The sequence below is a fragment of the Rousettus aegyptiacus genome, unplaced genomic scaffold (assembly GCF_014176215.1).
Source record: "Rousettus aegyptiacus isolate mRouAeg1 unplaced genomic scaffold, mRouAeg1.p scaffold_m13_p_3, whole genome shotgun sequence".
Taxonomy (NCBI): domain Eukaryota; kingdom Metazoa; phylum Chordata; class Mammalia; order Chiroptera; family Pteropodidae; genus Rousettus; species Rousettus aegyptiacus.
This window is the reverse complement of record NW_023416306.1, coordinates 126695784-126712971: the sequence shown is the minus strand read 5'-3', so window position 1 is coordinate 126712971 and position 17188 is coordinate 126695784. Positions and strand designations below refer to the sequence as shown.

At 50.3% G+C, this 17188-nt stretch overlaps 1 protein-coding gene across 1 annotated transcript in view; it reads right to left on the bottom strand.

Annotated features, from left to right (window-relative positions):
- Positions 1-5614: 5614 nt before the first annotated feature.
- Positions 5615-17188, bottom strand: part of CGNL1 (cingulin like 1) — a 142226-nt gene continuing 130652 nt past the window's right edge. The window contains exons 15-19 of the mRNA XM_016160444.2: positions 11826-11909; positions 10989-11113; positions 10402-10510; positions 9852-10015; positions 5615-8755 (exon numbers count right to left, since the gene is read on the bottom strand). Coding sequence (XP_016015930.2) covers positions 8626-8755; positions 9852-10015; positions 10402-10510; positions 10989-11113; positions 11826-11909 — 612 coding nt within the window. The 3' untranslated portion in view covers positions 5615-8625. The remainder of the gene's footprint in view (positions 8756-9851; positions 10016-10401; positions 10511-10988; positions 11114-11825; positions 11910-17188) is intronic.

The window sequence follows — 17188 nt, the reverse complement described above, 5'->3', positions numbered from 1 at the left end:
TCATTTTTTAAAGTGATAAAGATTATCAAATATCAGGAAACATACTTATTCTAATGTTGTGACAAGCTAAGCAGGAGCATATGTAAGTTTCCCTCGGCAAGTAGAGGCGTGGCTCTATTTTCGAAAACTTCTGGCTAGGCAATACATAGTTAAGGAAGAACAAACACAATAACACATGCCTATGTCGGCATGCATTTTGAAGAGCTATTCCTAGGATGTAAGGGTTTCAGCTATTATGTTGGAATTCAAAGCAAAGCTTACCAAATGAAATTCACACTCTGATATTCAAGAGTCCTCATGGAGCACACCGAAATTACATGGCATCTAGCACCCAGTGGGCCCTGAGGGGTGCCCAGCACCTCTCCTCCCACATCTAACCACCCAAGGGAGGTTGCAACCTCAGGGCTCACCATGGAGGCAGCAGCCAAGGAACCGCGGCAATTCCAGACCAAAGCTGGGTGTTTCCAAGGACGACCAAGGATGCCACCACTATTGTTCTCCAGGGGAGCCAGCCAGTGAGACCTTGGTCTTTGTGAGCCTGGAACTTGATGTGTGGGCACCTGGGGCAGACTGAAAATGCCACTTCCCAAACTAGGCGTTTCTTCAAATCAATATTCTCTAATACTAGTTCACCGCATTCGAGGGACAAGGTGAGCAGTATGCTGAGGTCAGGGAGGAGACAACATCCCCAGGCAGTGTTTGGGCTCCTCTCACTGTCCAGGGCATTTCAGCTCTGGACATTCCTGACTAGGACGTCCCAGCTCAGCCAAGCCAAGGCACTGCCCCTGTCTGGTTCACCTTCTTTAGAAGGCAGCTTAATCATCATGCCTCTTGGAGTCTCACCACTCCACAGTGCAGCTATTAAGGTATGGACTTCCCTTAGAGCAGGGGTCCCCAAACCCCAGGCCTCAGGCCAGTACCAGTCCGTGGCCTGTTAGGAACCGGGCTGCAACGCAGGAGGTGAGTGGTGAGCAGTCAAGCAAGTGAAGCTTCATCTATATTTGCAGCCGCTCCCCAGCTCTAGCATCACAGCTTCAGCTCCACCTGAGATCATCAAGCGTTAGATTCTCATAGGAGCACTGGTCTCTGGAGCCAAAAAGGTTGGAGATCTCTTCCTTAGAGTATTCATTTAAAACAATTCCCTACCTCTCATAGTGTCACCCCGAGTCATTCCTCCACTTCATTTACCCTAGATGCTAATGCAACTAGGATAAATGCAACTTAACAGTGGTTGCCTTTGGGAGGGAGAAAAAGAGATGAGGTAGGGAATGGGGGACAAAGGGAGAGCCTTCTATCTTACCCTTAATATTTTCTTTCTTTTATTTAAAAATGTGAAGCAGCTATGACTAAATGTTAATTAATTACCATTAATTCCTGGTGATGGGAACACAAATTCCTCCACAAAACAAACCCAAAGTCCTTCACTGGAAATTCTCAGAGAATGGATGCCAGGCTGTGTCACCTTGCCTACTTCTGTCTCCCCCATATTAGGTGCTCCCTGTCTTCGTTGCTGATGTTGGTAGCAAAGTCACAGGGACTACCTTAACGGCTGGCCTCTTAACATCTGGGAAGCAAGCTCTGGGTATGCACCGGCAGAGTCCACCCCCATGTGATGATGGGGTCAGGGGAGTGCAATGCTTCCTGCCTGCATGACTCTAACCATCACAGGGGTCGACTAATCTGATTATCTTGGGTACATGTAACCTTTCCATGGGGCCTCGGAAGACCACGTGATTTTTGTAAGCCCACAAGCATTTTAGAGCTTGATTTTAGAATCCAGCATCAATGAAACCCACAGGCGAAATTCTTTAAATTGCCATAAAGGGGAGGACTAGTCGAGTGAGTTATACTTTTCAGAAAACGAAGCTGGTTTAGGAAGCCATGTGTGAATCAGAAACAACAACTATGCAGGAGGGCCAGAGATCTGGATTACATAGCTAGGCCAGATCAGGAGACTGTGGACAGGTTGAGTGGAAGTCAGTTTTGTTTTGTAGTCCTTCATTATCTAAATGCCAGGAGAAGTCTCCCCCCGGGAGGGTGTACAGAGACAAGGACTGTCTCCTGGAGGAGCCAGGAGTCCCAGAAGGAGCTTGTCGCCATCTTTTTTGGGTCTCATTTCCCTTTCCACGCTCTGCGGGGTGCCCTGTGCCTATCGCCAGCGACCACTGGCACCTGATGAAAGGCCAGGCAGCCTCAGCCCAGAGATGGAACTGAGAAAATGCAGGGTGTGAGCTGGAAGGTTTACCGGACCAGTCCTTTCAAAGACAGGAGGGCATTTAACCAGTGACACCTGCTTTATCTTAATCTACAAGCCTTTTCTTGGAACACAGCCCTGTCCTCAAAGGACCAGAAGGCCCGGAGGCAGTGGGAACAAGTTAGGCAGATCCGCAGGAGGGGCTTGCGGAGAGGAACAGGCAGGCCAGGCAGTCGCCCTTCCTTTCATGCACACCTCACGCTCCACGTGCAGACCTGTGATCCAGAGGTCGGGTGCTGTGACTCAGACAAACCACCCAGCCTTTGTGCCTCACCTAGGGGGGTCAGTGGTGACTACTAAGTTGGAGTTCAAAGCAAAGCTTACCAAATGAAATTCACACTCTGATCAGCAGGCCAAGGTATAGGGAAACCCCAAGTTGTTAAGAGCGACAGCCCAGGACTTCACCCCAGCCCCACAACTTACTGGTTGGTGGCTTTGGACAAGTTATGTCTCTTTCCACACATGTTCCCCTACTACCACCCAACCCACAAGGTGCAGATTAAATCAGATGAAGTACAAAGATTCCTGGCCCACAGGAGTTTGCCCAATTGCAGCTGCTACCCTGTTAAGGGGTTTTTAGATGTTAAAAAAGAGTCATCCCCCCTGTTCCAAAAGACCATCGGATCCATCCACAGGGCAACACTGCTTGGTCTCTGTAGAGCCCCTGGGTGGGGTTCATAAGGAATGCCCTCTATCTGTTGGGTGGATGGGGAGGCAGGTGCCCATCACCTCCCCAATCCACACACACAATCCCAACTCCCAGCTCCCACACCAAGTCAACAAGACCGGAAGCCTGGCTTCACAACAGGAGCTCTACTTCTCCTGGGAATGGCTGGGGCAGAGGGATCCCTTTCCTTCAATATGAGCTTTTGCACATGGCTCTAAGTCCTGAAACTGGCTGTGCCCAGACTTTCTCTTCCTCCGGAAACAGGGCCCCCTGCTCACTCACAGGGACCCAGAGCCCAATTCCATTGGGGTCAGTCCTCCCAGCTTAGTAGAGACTCTGCTGCCAGCCCCGAAGGCAGCCCACCACTGACAAGCCTCAGGTTTCCAGACTCCAGCCCAACAACCCTGTGTTCTTCTGTGAGCTCCTCTGGGGTACGAGGTTTCATTAGTGACTCTAGCTGATAGTGTTCCATGAGGACACTCTGCTGATTTCAGGTTGCAAGTGCAGATTTGAATGTAAGGCTAATATAAAAAGTGCACTACACGGCGAAGATTATTATTGCCATATACTGTTCTAGAAGAAGGTTCTCATCATAAAGCAGTCTGGAGATTAGAAAGGTAAATGTTCCCTGAGGACTGCCCAACTCAGGGGCTTGCTAATGTTGCCCAGAGACCGCTTTCCATACTGTGAGACAGTGGGGAGACCCAATGACCATCCAGATTAGCCATCCCAGCCAGCTCAGGCCCAGCCAACTCAGGTTAGCACAGCACCAAGCAGAGCATCAAAGATAAAATGAGAGATCCAAACATCGCAGCAGCCAATAGCACCAAAACGGGTAGGTTAGAAGAGCAGCTAAAAATCTGTGATAGCCACATCCACGAGGTCTGTGGCTTCACAGGTTAATGCTGAATTCCATCTGCCTTTGACTGCAGTGCTCATAGTGGAGGCAGGCAGCAGGTTGTTGAGTTGCATCGAAAACCACAATTACAGGTGAGCTCTGAAAGAGGATCAGGAGGCCTCAGGAGGCCCTAACACAGGATCCAATGAAAGGCCTTCGTCCCCTCAGGGAGGTGAGTGTGAGAGGCAGCAGAGCTTCCTGCTCTAGAGTGTGACCCCCAATCCTGGCTCCCCCACCTCCCGCCGTGTGCCCTTGGGCAGGTTAGTTCCCCCTCTGCCAGGTCTGCCTCACTTGTCACATCGGTACCTGCTTGGGGGGGTGGTCAGATCAAATGAGTCAACATGTGAGAACAATGCCTGATGTGTGGCAGGTGAGTGCTCCACACCTGTTAGCTACTGGATTGTCTGTGGTCTCAGGAAAAACTGGCGGAACTGACTATAGACAGTGAGCTGGGCCAGGCACAAAGAAAAATAGACAAATTTGGTATGCCATAATATGTGAAGGACTTAATATTTATACCTCGTTTCCACTTAGTTTAATCATTACCATTTTTGTAATTACATTGTAAGCTCTTGAAAGTCCTAGACTGTGGCTTAAACCTTCTGTCTATCGCAGCACCTGGCCCACAGTGGCAGGTTCTACTCATGGCCGGGCTACCTGTTCCAGATGTGACCTGTGATAAAATACCCAACTTCCTCAAGCCTAAGATTTCCTACCTGCTGAAGTTTCTGTCTTTCTTGTTTAATTCTGTTTATCCAAAATACTGAAGTCACACTCCAATCCCCGAGGAGTTGTTGACAATCTGTTGTGATATGGAGTGAGATTCCGCTCGATGGGACTTGCAAACTTCCCCCCACAGAATAGGTACTATTGTTAGATGACTTTTGGAACTGCACTGAACATTTACCAGCCTTGATAAACCCAGCGTGGGGCACACACTCAAATCTTGCTTTGGATTTGGGCTAGTAAGCCCCTGATAGGAACTTGTCGAGTCATTTTTCCCTATCACTTGAAAACTTAAAACACAAAACTTTCTGGGTAATGACCGTCTCCAACAAAGACAGGTTCACTGTAACTATCCTCAAGTTCAAAGAAGGAATGCTACGAACGTGGAGGAAGGAGCGGCAGGCATGGAAGGACCTGAGCCACATTCCTTGCATAGGCCGGAGGGAGAAGGAACCTCTGTGGGAGGATGCTCACACGACTGGAGGCATCGAGGTGACAGTGAGCAGTGGCAGCTGAGAAACGCCTGGCCTCCCCGCCTGCTCCCATCAGCTGACCCCAACCAGAGCACTCACTGGTCTTGGAGGGCCCTGGAGGAGTCTACCTCCAGAAGACGAGGTCTGAGCACAGACAATGAGCACTGCAGGTCCCTCCTGTGGAGAGGTCACTTTCTTCCCTACACTCAGGAGACCCCGGTACCTGCTGTCAGCCTGCTGTAGGTTAAAAGAGATTATGTGCAAACTGGATTATGAGAAGACTCATTTTAGTTTAAGAATAAGGAATACACAGGGGGTGCTGTTTATTCTCAGTTATCAACGCACTTCCCCTTTACCACTTTCTGGGAATGGGCAGGTTGGGCTTCTCAGAACATCACAGCCATCCAGGTACACCAATTCTCTCAGTGCTCATCACTGACCTGCACCCCACTCTTCTATTTCAGTCCTGGCCCTGGGATGCCACCAAGTTCCACTTCCTCAAGTAGCTTCTGGCCATTTGCCTTGGCTGTTTCTTGGCAGATGTGGAGCCAAGCTCTGGAGAGAACACGGGAGTCAAAATAATGGGGGAGTCGAGATTCTCGTGGGCTGACGCTGTTTATTGAAAGGCAATCTTGCTTTATCCAGGAGTTCATTTACATGGAGGTAGCTGCATTAGAATGTCTCTTCCCCATGACAAACCAAAGCAATCAAACCATACCCGAAAGTAGAAATCCAACAAAATAAACCTACTGGCATTGTTGTATGACACTCAGAAGCAGGAAAAAAAAAAATTTATAAAGACATATGATGATTGTCTCCTCAGCATTGCATTTGGCCACATACTTGTTTATTAAATAAAATATTTTTTTCAAGCTAGCTAAAGAAAATATTCTTGAGTAGGGTTAGTTATTAAAGCAACAGAAAAAAAAATGTGTATATAATAAAATCAAAGAATGAGAGCATGTCAGAGGTGGAAAGGACCTGGGACTCTAGTCATCTGGGCAATGTGTGGCTCTGACAGTATGTGACCCAACAAGGTCATTGGAGTAAGATGAATCAGGACTTGAAAATACTTCTTTTAACCCCCAGTCTAGTGTTCTTTCCATGCCGAATCTACACTGCATGTATCCAGCTCACTCCCAGCTCCAATACCATGTAGGGCGGCACATTTTAACAATTAAAATGGCCCATTTTTTAGGGTAAAGATACAAGTCTTCTGAATGGTGATCTCTGTGCTCTTTTTCATGGGCTCCTTTGCTTCTTGCAGCTGGTCTCAGGGAACCACGAGAAACTGGCCAGCATGAGGGCCCAGGGCTTTTTCACAAACCAAGACAGATATTCACTTGCTCCCTAAGTTCTTGGGCCTCAGACCTTCCTCATCCCCAGCTGTAGTTATGAGTAGGCTGAGGCTTAACTAGTCAGGCTTCTTGGCAAATATCTACTGATGATGGAAGTAGCATGGAAATCAAGGACATACTGAGGGTCAAAGAAGCCCTGGGAGTTCCAGTGAGCCAGTCAACCAACCAAAGGCGTGCTGCATCTCCAAGACGACAGAGGGGCTCAGCCTCTGCATCCATTATTATGGCTATTGTCCATCACCCAATTCCCCTTGACCGTGCTCCAGGAGGGGAGGGATTTTGATCCACTTCATTCAGTGTTCTATACCCACTGCCAAGGACCGTGCCTAACACATAGAGATGCCCAATAAATATTTGCAAAATGAATGAATCGCCTAAGGGAAGAATCTCCCCATATCCCAAATAAGTAAGCAGAGGCAAGAACCACTCCACCCAGCCGAGGTTTAAAAGGGCTTGGTTCTCTTGTTCCAGGGCCTCACCAGGGGCTAGGGGCAGCGGGTGGTGGCAATAATGCCTGCCCCTTAACCAGGCTGATCACTGTTTTGTGTGCTCTGTGACCTGGGGCAAGTAGGGCACTGAGCTTCCCTGCTCTCCTATAGCAACTGTCATGGAGTTCTCAGGTCTCCCAGCCTCCCATCTTTTAGGATGCTTGGGGACACTGCGGAAGCAGCTTAACACTGTCATCTCTGCCCTGTACATATTCACAACTCAAGGGTTCTCTCCTTGGCCCTGACCTACGGGAACTCAGCTGCGATTGGACTTGGCCTCTGGGCATGTCTGGGCACTGTCACAGTGGGAGGTGACCTCAGGGAAGCCACAAGGAAGTGCTGGGAAACCCCACATCCTCCCAATGCCATGCTCGCAGTCATTCTGTCCCTGCAACGTGGCCTTGCCTCAGGCCTCGCCCAATCCCAGTCACTTCTTGCCTGGTGCAACCGATGACCCACTGTCCCAGGAAGCTGGATGGAGCCTTCCATCCTGCAGACACATCTCTGTTTGACTCCTGTTCCTAGCATCCATTTTCTGACATAAACCTGAGATCTTGCTCAATCTGCCTCTTGTCTATAATCAACCCCCCAGCTTTCGAGAACTTCTCCTCTTCCTTCCTACTCACACCCACACACACCTGCTTATCTCCTCCCCCTTCTCCCTTTCCCTATGACCTTACTAGACACCACCTGCCTTGTCCTCATCCCTAAGTCCATGAGTCTTGCTCCCATACTCTACTATTCTTCACCCAGCAACTACCCCATCCAGGGGCCAGGAGAGCCCAGGTCAGAGCCCTGCTGTGGGAGGAGAAAGGAAAGGACCAATAAGAAATGGCTGGAGGAGCCCATCCTTCCAGAAACCACAGCATTTGTCAAAAACCTACTTACAAGTCTCCCCACCCCCACCCCCGTGTAAAATAAATTGCAATCGGTGACTGAGAGTTGATCTCAGCGTGGTTCACAAGTTATAACAAAATTCTAGATAAAATAAGCAACCAAGGCCACAGATACAAGTGTCCTTCTGACTCTCCCTCTATGGTAAGCAAGCTGCTTACCGAGACCACCTGAATTTCTCTTCTCAGGGTTAACTGTCCCTTGTCACCACAATTCCTTTTCTCAACTCTGATGTCCAAAGTGGTCTTTATTCTACCTTCCCTCTCTTGCCTCTGCTCCTTAATACTTAAAATCTAGTAGCATCATATTTTAAAAAATAATACTCTATATAGATGTGTGAACTTGACAAACAAGCCACCCTAGGGAGCCTCTGTAACATTCCAAAATGGAACAGCAGCGGTCAGGACAAGGTCTGGTTTAAAATATGTACAGCCTGTACATCATTTACCCCCATCCCCACACAGTGGCTATTAAATAGTAACTAGCATTTTGGACCCTTTTTCCTGACATGGGGGTGGGTGGGTGGAGGGAGCAGGAGCAGCAATGCAAATGGTCTGGGAGACAGCTGTGTAGAAGGGACTTCAGCCTGCCGAATTACATTTTCCAAAACACCCCAATGGGCAGTGGCTTCTGGGCCTCAGGCATCTCAACATTTAAACTGCAATGGCTCCCTGTCTAAGATACAAGAGCTGCGCCCCAGCTCAGAGATCTGAGTAGGAACGGAGCGTGGGGAAGTCGGCTGGTTACGTGAAGAGACAGCGATGGGTCTTGGCTCCGGGAGGGCACCGCCTTTCCTGCGTCCTGCTGCGGGCGGCTGAGGGTCCCAGTGAGGAATGAGAGGCCACCTCCACAGCCCTGGAAGTGGACTCAGATCTGGCTGGTGGCGTCCTTGGGGAAGGCGTAGCTCAGCGGCGCCTCGTAGAGGCTCCCCCCATCAGTGCTGAGGTCATCGTCGTCATCCATGTCATCGAGCACTTTGCTGGGCAGCTTCTTCAATCTGCGGGAACAACACGAGCATGATTCCTGGTCCTGGACTGGGACTCACCTCTGACCTGGAGACGAAGGAAGGGCCTCGGGTTCCCGTCCCTCCACCCACTGAGTGGCATGGAAGCATGTGAACTTAACTGGTCTGCACCTGCCAGTCCCCGGAGCGACAGGGAGCAAACGCCCACCTCTCAGCACGAGGCCAGTGTTAGCAGGGTGGGCTGGGCAGGGCTGGGACAAGATCAATAGTACTGATTTTTCCTTTTGCCTCAAGCTCCAGTATGGCTCATCGGGATACTGTTATGGATATGGTCTTAATTTAAAATGTTGACATCTTGTTCACTATGGATTTTTTGCATTAATTCTTTAAATCCTCCACTAAATATTACCTATTTTGATTACTGAGAGTTTTGGTGCCTCCTTAAATGTTGCACGCTAATGCTGGCTTTGGGGCCAGGCTCTTGATAGATAGGCCTGTGTATAGGACTCTCAACAGGCTAGAGTTTTCTGCCCATTTATGAAAGAACTAGCTATGCTGCCAGCACAGCCAGCCTCCAAGAGAGGCTCAGCTCCATGGATGAGCATGAACCTCATCCACCCCCTCGCCCCAACATCCTCGGCAGTGACCCCAGGGCAGGGAAGGCTGCTGCCCCTTAGGACCATGGTGGGGAAGCTTTAAAAGCGGCTCTCTCCTGAAACTAGAAATATCCTAGTCCTCTTGAGAATATGAACCAAAACTTTATCTTATTTCTCCCTAAGTCACATAGAAGCAGGAGTCCTAAGGGCTGATCCAGGAGCCTCCCTCTCCAAGGTGGCGTGAGCTGGTCTTACCTGCTCTGAGCCTCGGTTTCCCTATATGGACGACAGGGATAATATTTGCCTCATTAACCCTGGGGCATTGGTATGAGAATGACACATGCGAGACCCTACTGAGCATGTGGGGTGACTGAAGTGGACACAGCCACTCTCATCTCTAGGGTGGCACGATCCCCAAAAGGCGACAGCAAGAAACTGGCTTGAGACAACAAGACTGGGGATGCCCTGAACGCAGCAAGCTCTCCTCGAGTGCGGGAGGGAGAGGGCCGCTGTGTGTCCCCACGCCTGCCCACCTTAAGTCCTTCTTCATGGCATGGAGCTGACCCTGCAGCTGCTCGTTCAGATCCATCTGATCCTCCAGCTCCCTCTGCAGCTTCTTTTTAGAACTTTCTAGTCTGTCGATTTCCTCCTCAGCCTCTTCCACCTGGCGCTTCATTGCTTTCAAGCGCAGGCTCAGCTGCATTGGGAGAGAGGGCAGGTTAGTGCTGGCCGATCCCCCAGCCCCGCTGGGATGGAGAAGAGCATCCGCGTGGACAGGCCAGCGGTCCGGCCACCTTCTTTCCAGGCAACCAGGACACGCAGTCTCATGCGGAAATGGAGATAAGACTCTGACAGACAAGTCTACTTTTCATAAGCCAAATTCAGAGTTTGTGGTTTGCTGAAATCCCCTACTAACACAGCCTAGATACGCCCCATTCTATGACGTAACTGGGTGAAGTGGACAGACAGGAGTCAGTCCACCACGAGTCCATCGCTGGCCTGCGGAGCCCTCGCCACCCTCCTGCTTCCCCGACCTGGGACATATAATCCCACCTGAGAATGAACTTCTAAAGGGTCCCTCACCTGGTCTTTCTGATCAGTCAGCGACAGGTGCTCGTCGTCCACTTGCATCACCAGCTCCTTTACCTTCCGTTCCAGCCGTCGGTTGCTGAGCTGGAGGCTGGCCCGGTCCCTGGAAGGGCGTGGGAAGCAGAAGGAGGACCCTCAACCCAGCCCTGCAGGAGGCAGGGCTGCCTGGTCCACCCAGCTCTGACAAAATGGCCAGCAGAGTGAAAAACTTGGCCCCCAGGGCAGAGTTGGGCCCCTCGCCTCTCTACAGCTCAAACTCGGTAGCTTATGAAGCAGCCTGTCCTATTGAGGGGACGTGGAAAAGAGCAGCAAGGACAGTGGGAAAGGCATGGACTGAGAGCGGAAGTCTTCAGTTTTAATCCAGCTATGTTCGGCCATACTACCTTCCTCGAGAACTTACTTGGATGGGTCTGAGTTTTTTCACCTGCAAAATGGAAATGACAGCAAGGCTGTACTTGCTCTGCCTTCCTCACACGAAGGCTTATGAAGATGGGAAGAGATACGAATCTAAAAGCAAAGCGCTCTGCAATGTGACTGCCACTGCTCATCAGGCTTCTGCCGCAGAGCTGAGCCAGGCTCACCTCTCCTCACTCTCCAGACGGTCCTCCAGTTCCACGATCCTGGCCTCCAGCTGCACCACCAGCCCCTCTTTGCTGGACCTGTAGGAACCTTCCAAGTGGATAATCCGGCTTTTTAAGTCCTTGTTCTGGAATAAGACAGGGAGACTGTGAAGGGCTGTGTCTGCCATACTCTGTGCAGAGCAGAGGACAGATGGAGCCAGCTTTTGGTTGGTGGCTGTGATAAGCCTGCTTTCCACACCAAGAAAGGTGACCCCAGGGGGTCCAGGGAAGCCAGGGGTGTTGCCATGGGAAGGCCTTGCACCCCGGCCCCTGGCAGGCCAAAGAACAGATTCTATGACATTCCCTTGTAAGCCTAAGTGAAATCTTTGCCATGGCCTAAGACTCTTGGATATCAAACGGCCTTGGCCTTTCATAAACCTATTAGCAGGAGAAATAGGCTCTTTTGCCAATATCACATGCCGTATTAGTGAAGAATTTCTGTGGATGGCGTGTACAAGAAATAATGATTCAAGTAAGCATTGTGAGCAACTCATATGTCTGGTGACACTGTTTCTTTATTATTCCCTTTACATTCGAATTTAGCCCTTCTTAGAAGGTTATCTAGAAGACAGGCCTTATGATTCCACCTCCCCCCAGCTGCTAAACTTCTGAGCATATCTAATATTATTGGGAAAATCCACTCTGGGAAATGTCTTAGAAATACCTCTCTTGGGCGAGGTACATCCCAGAGTTCCTGGAGTGCTATGGGAAGAAGGCACCGAGGGTTTCTAGTTCCAAGCCACAGGAAGGAAGGGAGGAAGGAGGGAGGGAGGGGCTCATGGGGCCAGCTGCCCTCACCTGTCTTTCCAGGGAAATCTTGTCACACTCCAAGTCTTGCCTCACAGCTCTCTCCTGAAGTAGCTCATTCCTTATCTGCTCCATCTACACCAAAAAGAGCAAAGCCCAGCGGTCAGAGAGCTTGTTCCTAGATCTTTTGTGTGAACTGGTTCCAGATACTGAATTTCAACAACTGGGTTCGCTACCCTTCATGATGGCAGCCTGCTGCCTTCTCTCCTCTTGGGTGCGGGTGCTGTTGCTTACATATTCTTGGTTTCTCGATGATTGCAAAGGTAAAGATAAAAGCAACAGCAGTCACGTCTAACCCTGCTCTTGTGAGTTGAATTGTATCATCTCCAAAAAGACATACTGAAACTCTAACCCCCCGCCACCCCACCCACAGTGCCTCGGATGCGACCTTATTTGGAAACAGGGTCCTCCACTGAGGACATCAGAGTTTGGAGGAATCAGTCAAATTGTATGGCGGCCAACCATCTTGGCTGCTCAGGACCAAGGATGTGCTCAGAACAAGGGACTTTCAATGCTAAAACTGGGAAAGTCCCAGGCAAACCGGGATGGGTCAGTCACCCAACTCACCAGATATCTACGCCAGTGGTCCCCAATCTTTTTGGCACCAGGGGCTGGTGCTCCTATGAGAATCTAATGCCTGATGATCTGAGGTGGAGCTGAGGTGGTGATGCTAGTGCTGGGGAGCGGCAGCAAATACAGATGAAGCTTCGCTCATTCACCTGATACTCACCTCCTGCTGTGGGACCTGGTTCCTAACAAGCCATGAAGTGGTACTGATTCAGGGCTAGGGGTTGGGGACCCCTGATCTACACGACTAGCAATGAAGGAAGCTATTAATCCCCTGAGCTCCTGACTGCTGCATCACAAGTTCAAACTACAGAAAGGGCTTCCACAGTTAGCATATCTTAGACATGGCTTGATTTCTCCCTTCTTATGTCAGAAATAGAAGTCAGCAAGAACACTGGGCAGCTCCAGGTGACCTGGCAAAGGCTAAATGTTACTGAGGATTTCTTCTATATTAATAGGATATGAGCCTAGCTGAGCAGCATCTGGAAAGAAATTCGGTCGCCTGCCCTTCAGCATCTCCACTCTCCATCCGCTGTGGGCTTTCAGCCACAGTGAAGTCATAAGCTCAGAGGTGAGGCCCCAGATCCTGTTCTCAAGACTGTTCTGAGGACCCAGGAGGACTAAGGTGAGCCAGGCAAATAAAATCACCCCTTCCTTCTTCAGGACGGTCCAATCTGGGTAAGAGGTGTACACACAGGAGTCCCTGGATGCCGGGGAACCTGTGTAACAGCCTCAACTGGCCTGGAATTCACTTGATTTCCACCACCTGTACAAGCGCCCTAGTAAGTAAAAGATAAGCTCGCCCCTTCCCTGCCATGACGGCAAGACCTGGGAGTCCCAGAAATAATAAGAGGAGACACCACCGTGCTGGGTTAGGCTTGCATCTGCTCCCATTTCCCACTCTCCCAACCACAGTGTGCGCAGGGCATGACCAGTGGTATGGTGTGGCTGGCCCAGAGTGGACGACAGGGAGAGGTAAGGAATGAGACACAATGGGCAGGGCTTGGACAAGGAGGCTTCAGCTACCACAGTGGGAAGCCGGGACTCTGCCTATAGGAGCAGGTACCTATATGGTCCAAATAATAATGATGCTTACGTTTTTGCATTTCTGCCTGGCAGGCTTCTTAAACATGAGGGTTTAAAATTGTACAGCAGAGGACACTGAGGCCCAGGACAGTAACACATGTAGCTAAAGGGAGCAGGACTAGAACCCAGGCTGAACCCACTGCTCACTGCCCACGCCACCTGCTCTCTCTAGACCAACTCAGTGAAAAGACTTCAAACAGACCTAGGGTTCAAATACAGCTGTCACATAAAAACCAAGACCCAGGGAGGCAGTCAGTCTTCCTAGGGCATCCTTGTGTGCACCAGGGGAAAAATGCCAGCCATGCAAAGGGTCAGCAGGCACAGCACGTAAAACCTCACCCGCGGCCAGCCCCCACTCCGCCTGGCCCCAAGCCCTCGGGAATCACATGCTGCTATAGGGCACAGGAACAACTCCCTGGGTAACGAATGCGGGCTCACGGCCCACTCTGAGCGTGGCTGTGAACCAGCAGATGATACCACGCACAGTGGGCGTCAGCACGGCTCGGCCACGGGAGCGTGACAAGCCTCCCGGGGGAAAGTGTTCTGTGCACGCCCCCTGGGCCGAGGCCGGGACCTCACTGAGGACATGGTTAAACTTCCACCGCAATGGGAAGTAATTACTCAGACAAGCGGCCACCAGTTTCCCTTCCTGGTTCTACGTACACTTGTGGGTGACCTTGGATACCTCAACTCAGGGAGGCAGACTCCTCATTTCTAAAACAAGGAACTTGAATGAGACGGCCCATGAGGACCCTTGGAGCTGGCCTATGACAGCGAAAGCACATTCTGTCTCCTCCACCTTTTGGGATGATGTGTAGCTCCCCTTCTGAGGAAGCCAGAGGCCCCTGCCTCCATCCTCTGGTGAGATAGCCACCCCACCTCTCCAGACATTTAGGAGTGTTCTCAGAAAAGACCCATTCTATCAAGGTGAGAGTGAGTTTGGGAAAGCAAACACTTGTGTGCTGGGGCAGGCGTGGCCTGGAATGATGGGGTGAATTCATCCATTTGTTCAGACTATACTGTCAGCCCCATGACACAGTGACAAAAAGATCAACAAAGCACCCACCCTCATTATAGCCTCACGAGGGACAATCGAACAAGGCCTGTGCATGTGGTCAGTGTAACTACAATGGGGGAGGACAGTGTGCTAGGGCAGAACGTACGGCAGGGCTCACGGGCCAGACTTAAAAGGCCAGGGAAATTCTCCAGAGAAAGGGACCCTAGGCTGGGACCTGCGAGGTCAGTGTCAGGCAGGGTAGAGAACGGGGCAGGAGAGGAACTGCAGCTTTCTAAACCGGGGAACCACCAAAGAGAGAGAGAGAGCAGGAGGTAGAAAGAGGAAGCAAGTGCTGAAGCATTAAAAGGACTAAGTTGGCATGTGGGGGATTAGGGGACAGGTTAAGAGATAAGGTGGAAGCAGACAGGGAGCAGTCGCTCAGGGCCCATTATAATATTATGACAACAGGAACACCTGTACTGCATTCACTGAGGTAAGTCTCGAGCAGTTTTACAGTGCTACTCCTGTAATCCTTACCGCCGTCTGATAAGGTAGGTACTGTTACTATCCCCATCTACTCCCAGGGTCCAGGAGGGAATTCAGAAACAGGTGGGGGGTTTGGGAGATGCTAGGTGAAGCCACGGGACAGATGAGCTCACCAAGGAGACATGTATGAAGAATGTGCCCTGGGGAGCCCTTCCCACCTTCGCCCTGTTAGGAGAGGCGCAAAGAAAACTGGGACACTGACCTGTCCCAAAAGCACCTGGGCTGGACAAGAAGTTCACTCTGGAAGGTTCAGCAGAGAGGGGACCAGACTACAGAGACTAGGAAAATTCTGGGTATAAGGGCAGGTGAGGGAGCTGCCTCTTCTCCAGGACTTCAGTGGTGGCAAGATGACAGCTACAACTGGAGGGCTAGGGACGTCACAGAGGGGTTGGCAAGAGAGATGCCCTGCACCTGTTAGCAGCGAAGGCGAGACTCGAGGAGGAAGGAGAAGTTACAGAGATGGACTGTGATGAGAAGGGAGTGTGACAGGAAGGGCGAGCATCCAGGGAGGGAGGGATAGAATCCAGGCCCTGCACTGGGGTCAGCAGGAGAGTGGGAGAGAACCTCTTTCTCTGAGCCCAGGAAAGAGCAGGACCTAGGTGGAGGCAGTTTCCTGTAGCTTGGGGGCACTGGAGAAGGGAGGAAAGAATGGAGAGAGGGAGACAGGGATGGAGAGAGGGAGGGAGGGAGGCAGGAAGGGAGGGAGAAGGAAGTAAAGGGATAAGGAAGAACTGGAGGCTTGTAGAGAAAGAAATTTAGAAATTTAGTTGCTGCAGGATGTGAGGCCAAAAACACCAAGACCATAAAAGGCCAGCAGAGCAGAGGCAAGGGTCTCACTGCAGCTGTACAGCATCTGCTTTTAAGGGGTCAGGTGGTGACTTCTGCAGCTGTGCTTCCGGCCTGAGGACCCGAGGACCGAGGGAAGTACCAAGAAATCACGAGCCTCTGGTGACAGGCCCTCAGCAACTGTGAGCGTCCATGTAGGAGCCCATTAATCCTCCAGGCACTCTCTGAGGCAGATGTGAGCACCCCCACTTTCCAGGTGGAAGGTTCAGGAACGGCGGAAGCAGGTTTGGGATTCTATCCCAGGCTTTCTGGCTGAAAATCATATGTTCCTTAGCTCCTCTCAGCAAACCTGTAGGGCCAGGGCTCTCAACGATGGGAAATCCTACAAGCAGGGGTAGTTCTGGCGAGGACCTTGGAGACCAAAAGGAAGATGTGTCTACAGCAGAGGGATTCGAGGCTCACCAAACAGCATGCAGCACTTGGCCCAGGCTGGGATTCAAGACAAATTGTGCCACTTAAAAGAAGCAGCCACTGGCCAAAGTCTTGCTTGCTCATTGCCCTTGACTGGAATTAATCTGGACCCCACCAGGAAATGGGCCTCCTCCCGGGGGCAGAGGCACCCTCAGGAAGCAGCATCCCGGAGGCCCCTGTAGGTTCAAGACTTCCGTGGACAGCCCCAGACAAATGGTGACTCTCCAAAGGAAAAAAAAAACAAAAACAAAAACAAAATTAAACAAACGATAAATATGTCCCCTTAAAGACGGCTATTAAAATGGAAGTATAAAATAAATCAGAGTGAAGTACAGGAAGGAACACATGTGTAACCATAAAACCTAACAGTTACTGTGACTATGCAGTCAATTTTTCTTGAATCTTTTGGAAACCGAGGTTTTTGGCAAACGCGATAGGCTTCCTTTAATGCTTCAATAAGGACAGCCTGACAGTAAATTATAAAATAAATCTGCCACATGGAGCCCTGGATAAGGAGTATCACATGGTTTTACAGAGACTGCTGCCAAGGATGGATTTTGCTGTAAACCAGGAGTATTTTAGCTGTGCTCAATATAGTGGTCCCTAGGACTGGTTCAATGACTTGAGAATATTCCAGATCAGATCCTTCTTATTTTCAACCCGCACTGGCAAGAAAAAAAAAAAAAAAAAAAAAAAAAAAGCCCCTGGCTTGGCCGGCATCCTCCTTTGACCAGGGAAATAAATCTGAGGCTGGCGAAACATTTCTTATACAAGCTTAGTGCTTTACGTGCTGTTTACCCTTCAGCTATATTAAATAGACCAAATAAAAACTTTCCAGTTGAATTTAAAACAGAACTGGGAGCTGAAGGCAACAGTTTATCACAGCTGGACTGAAAGAATG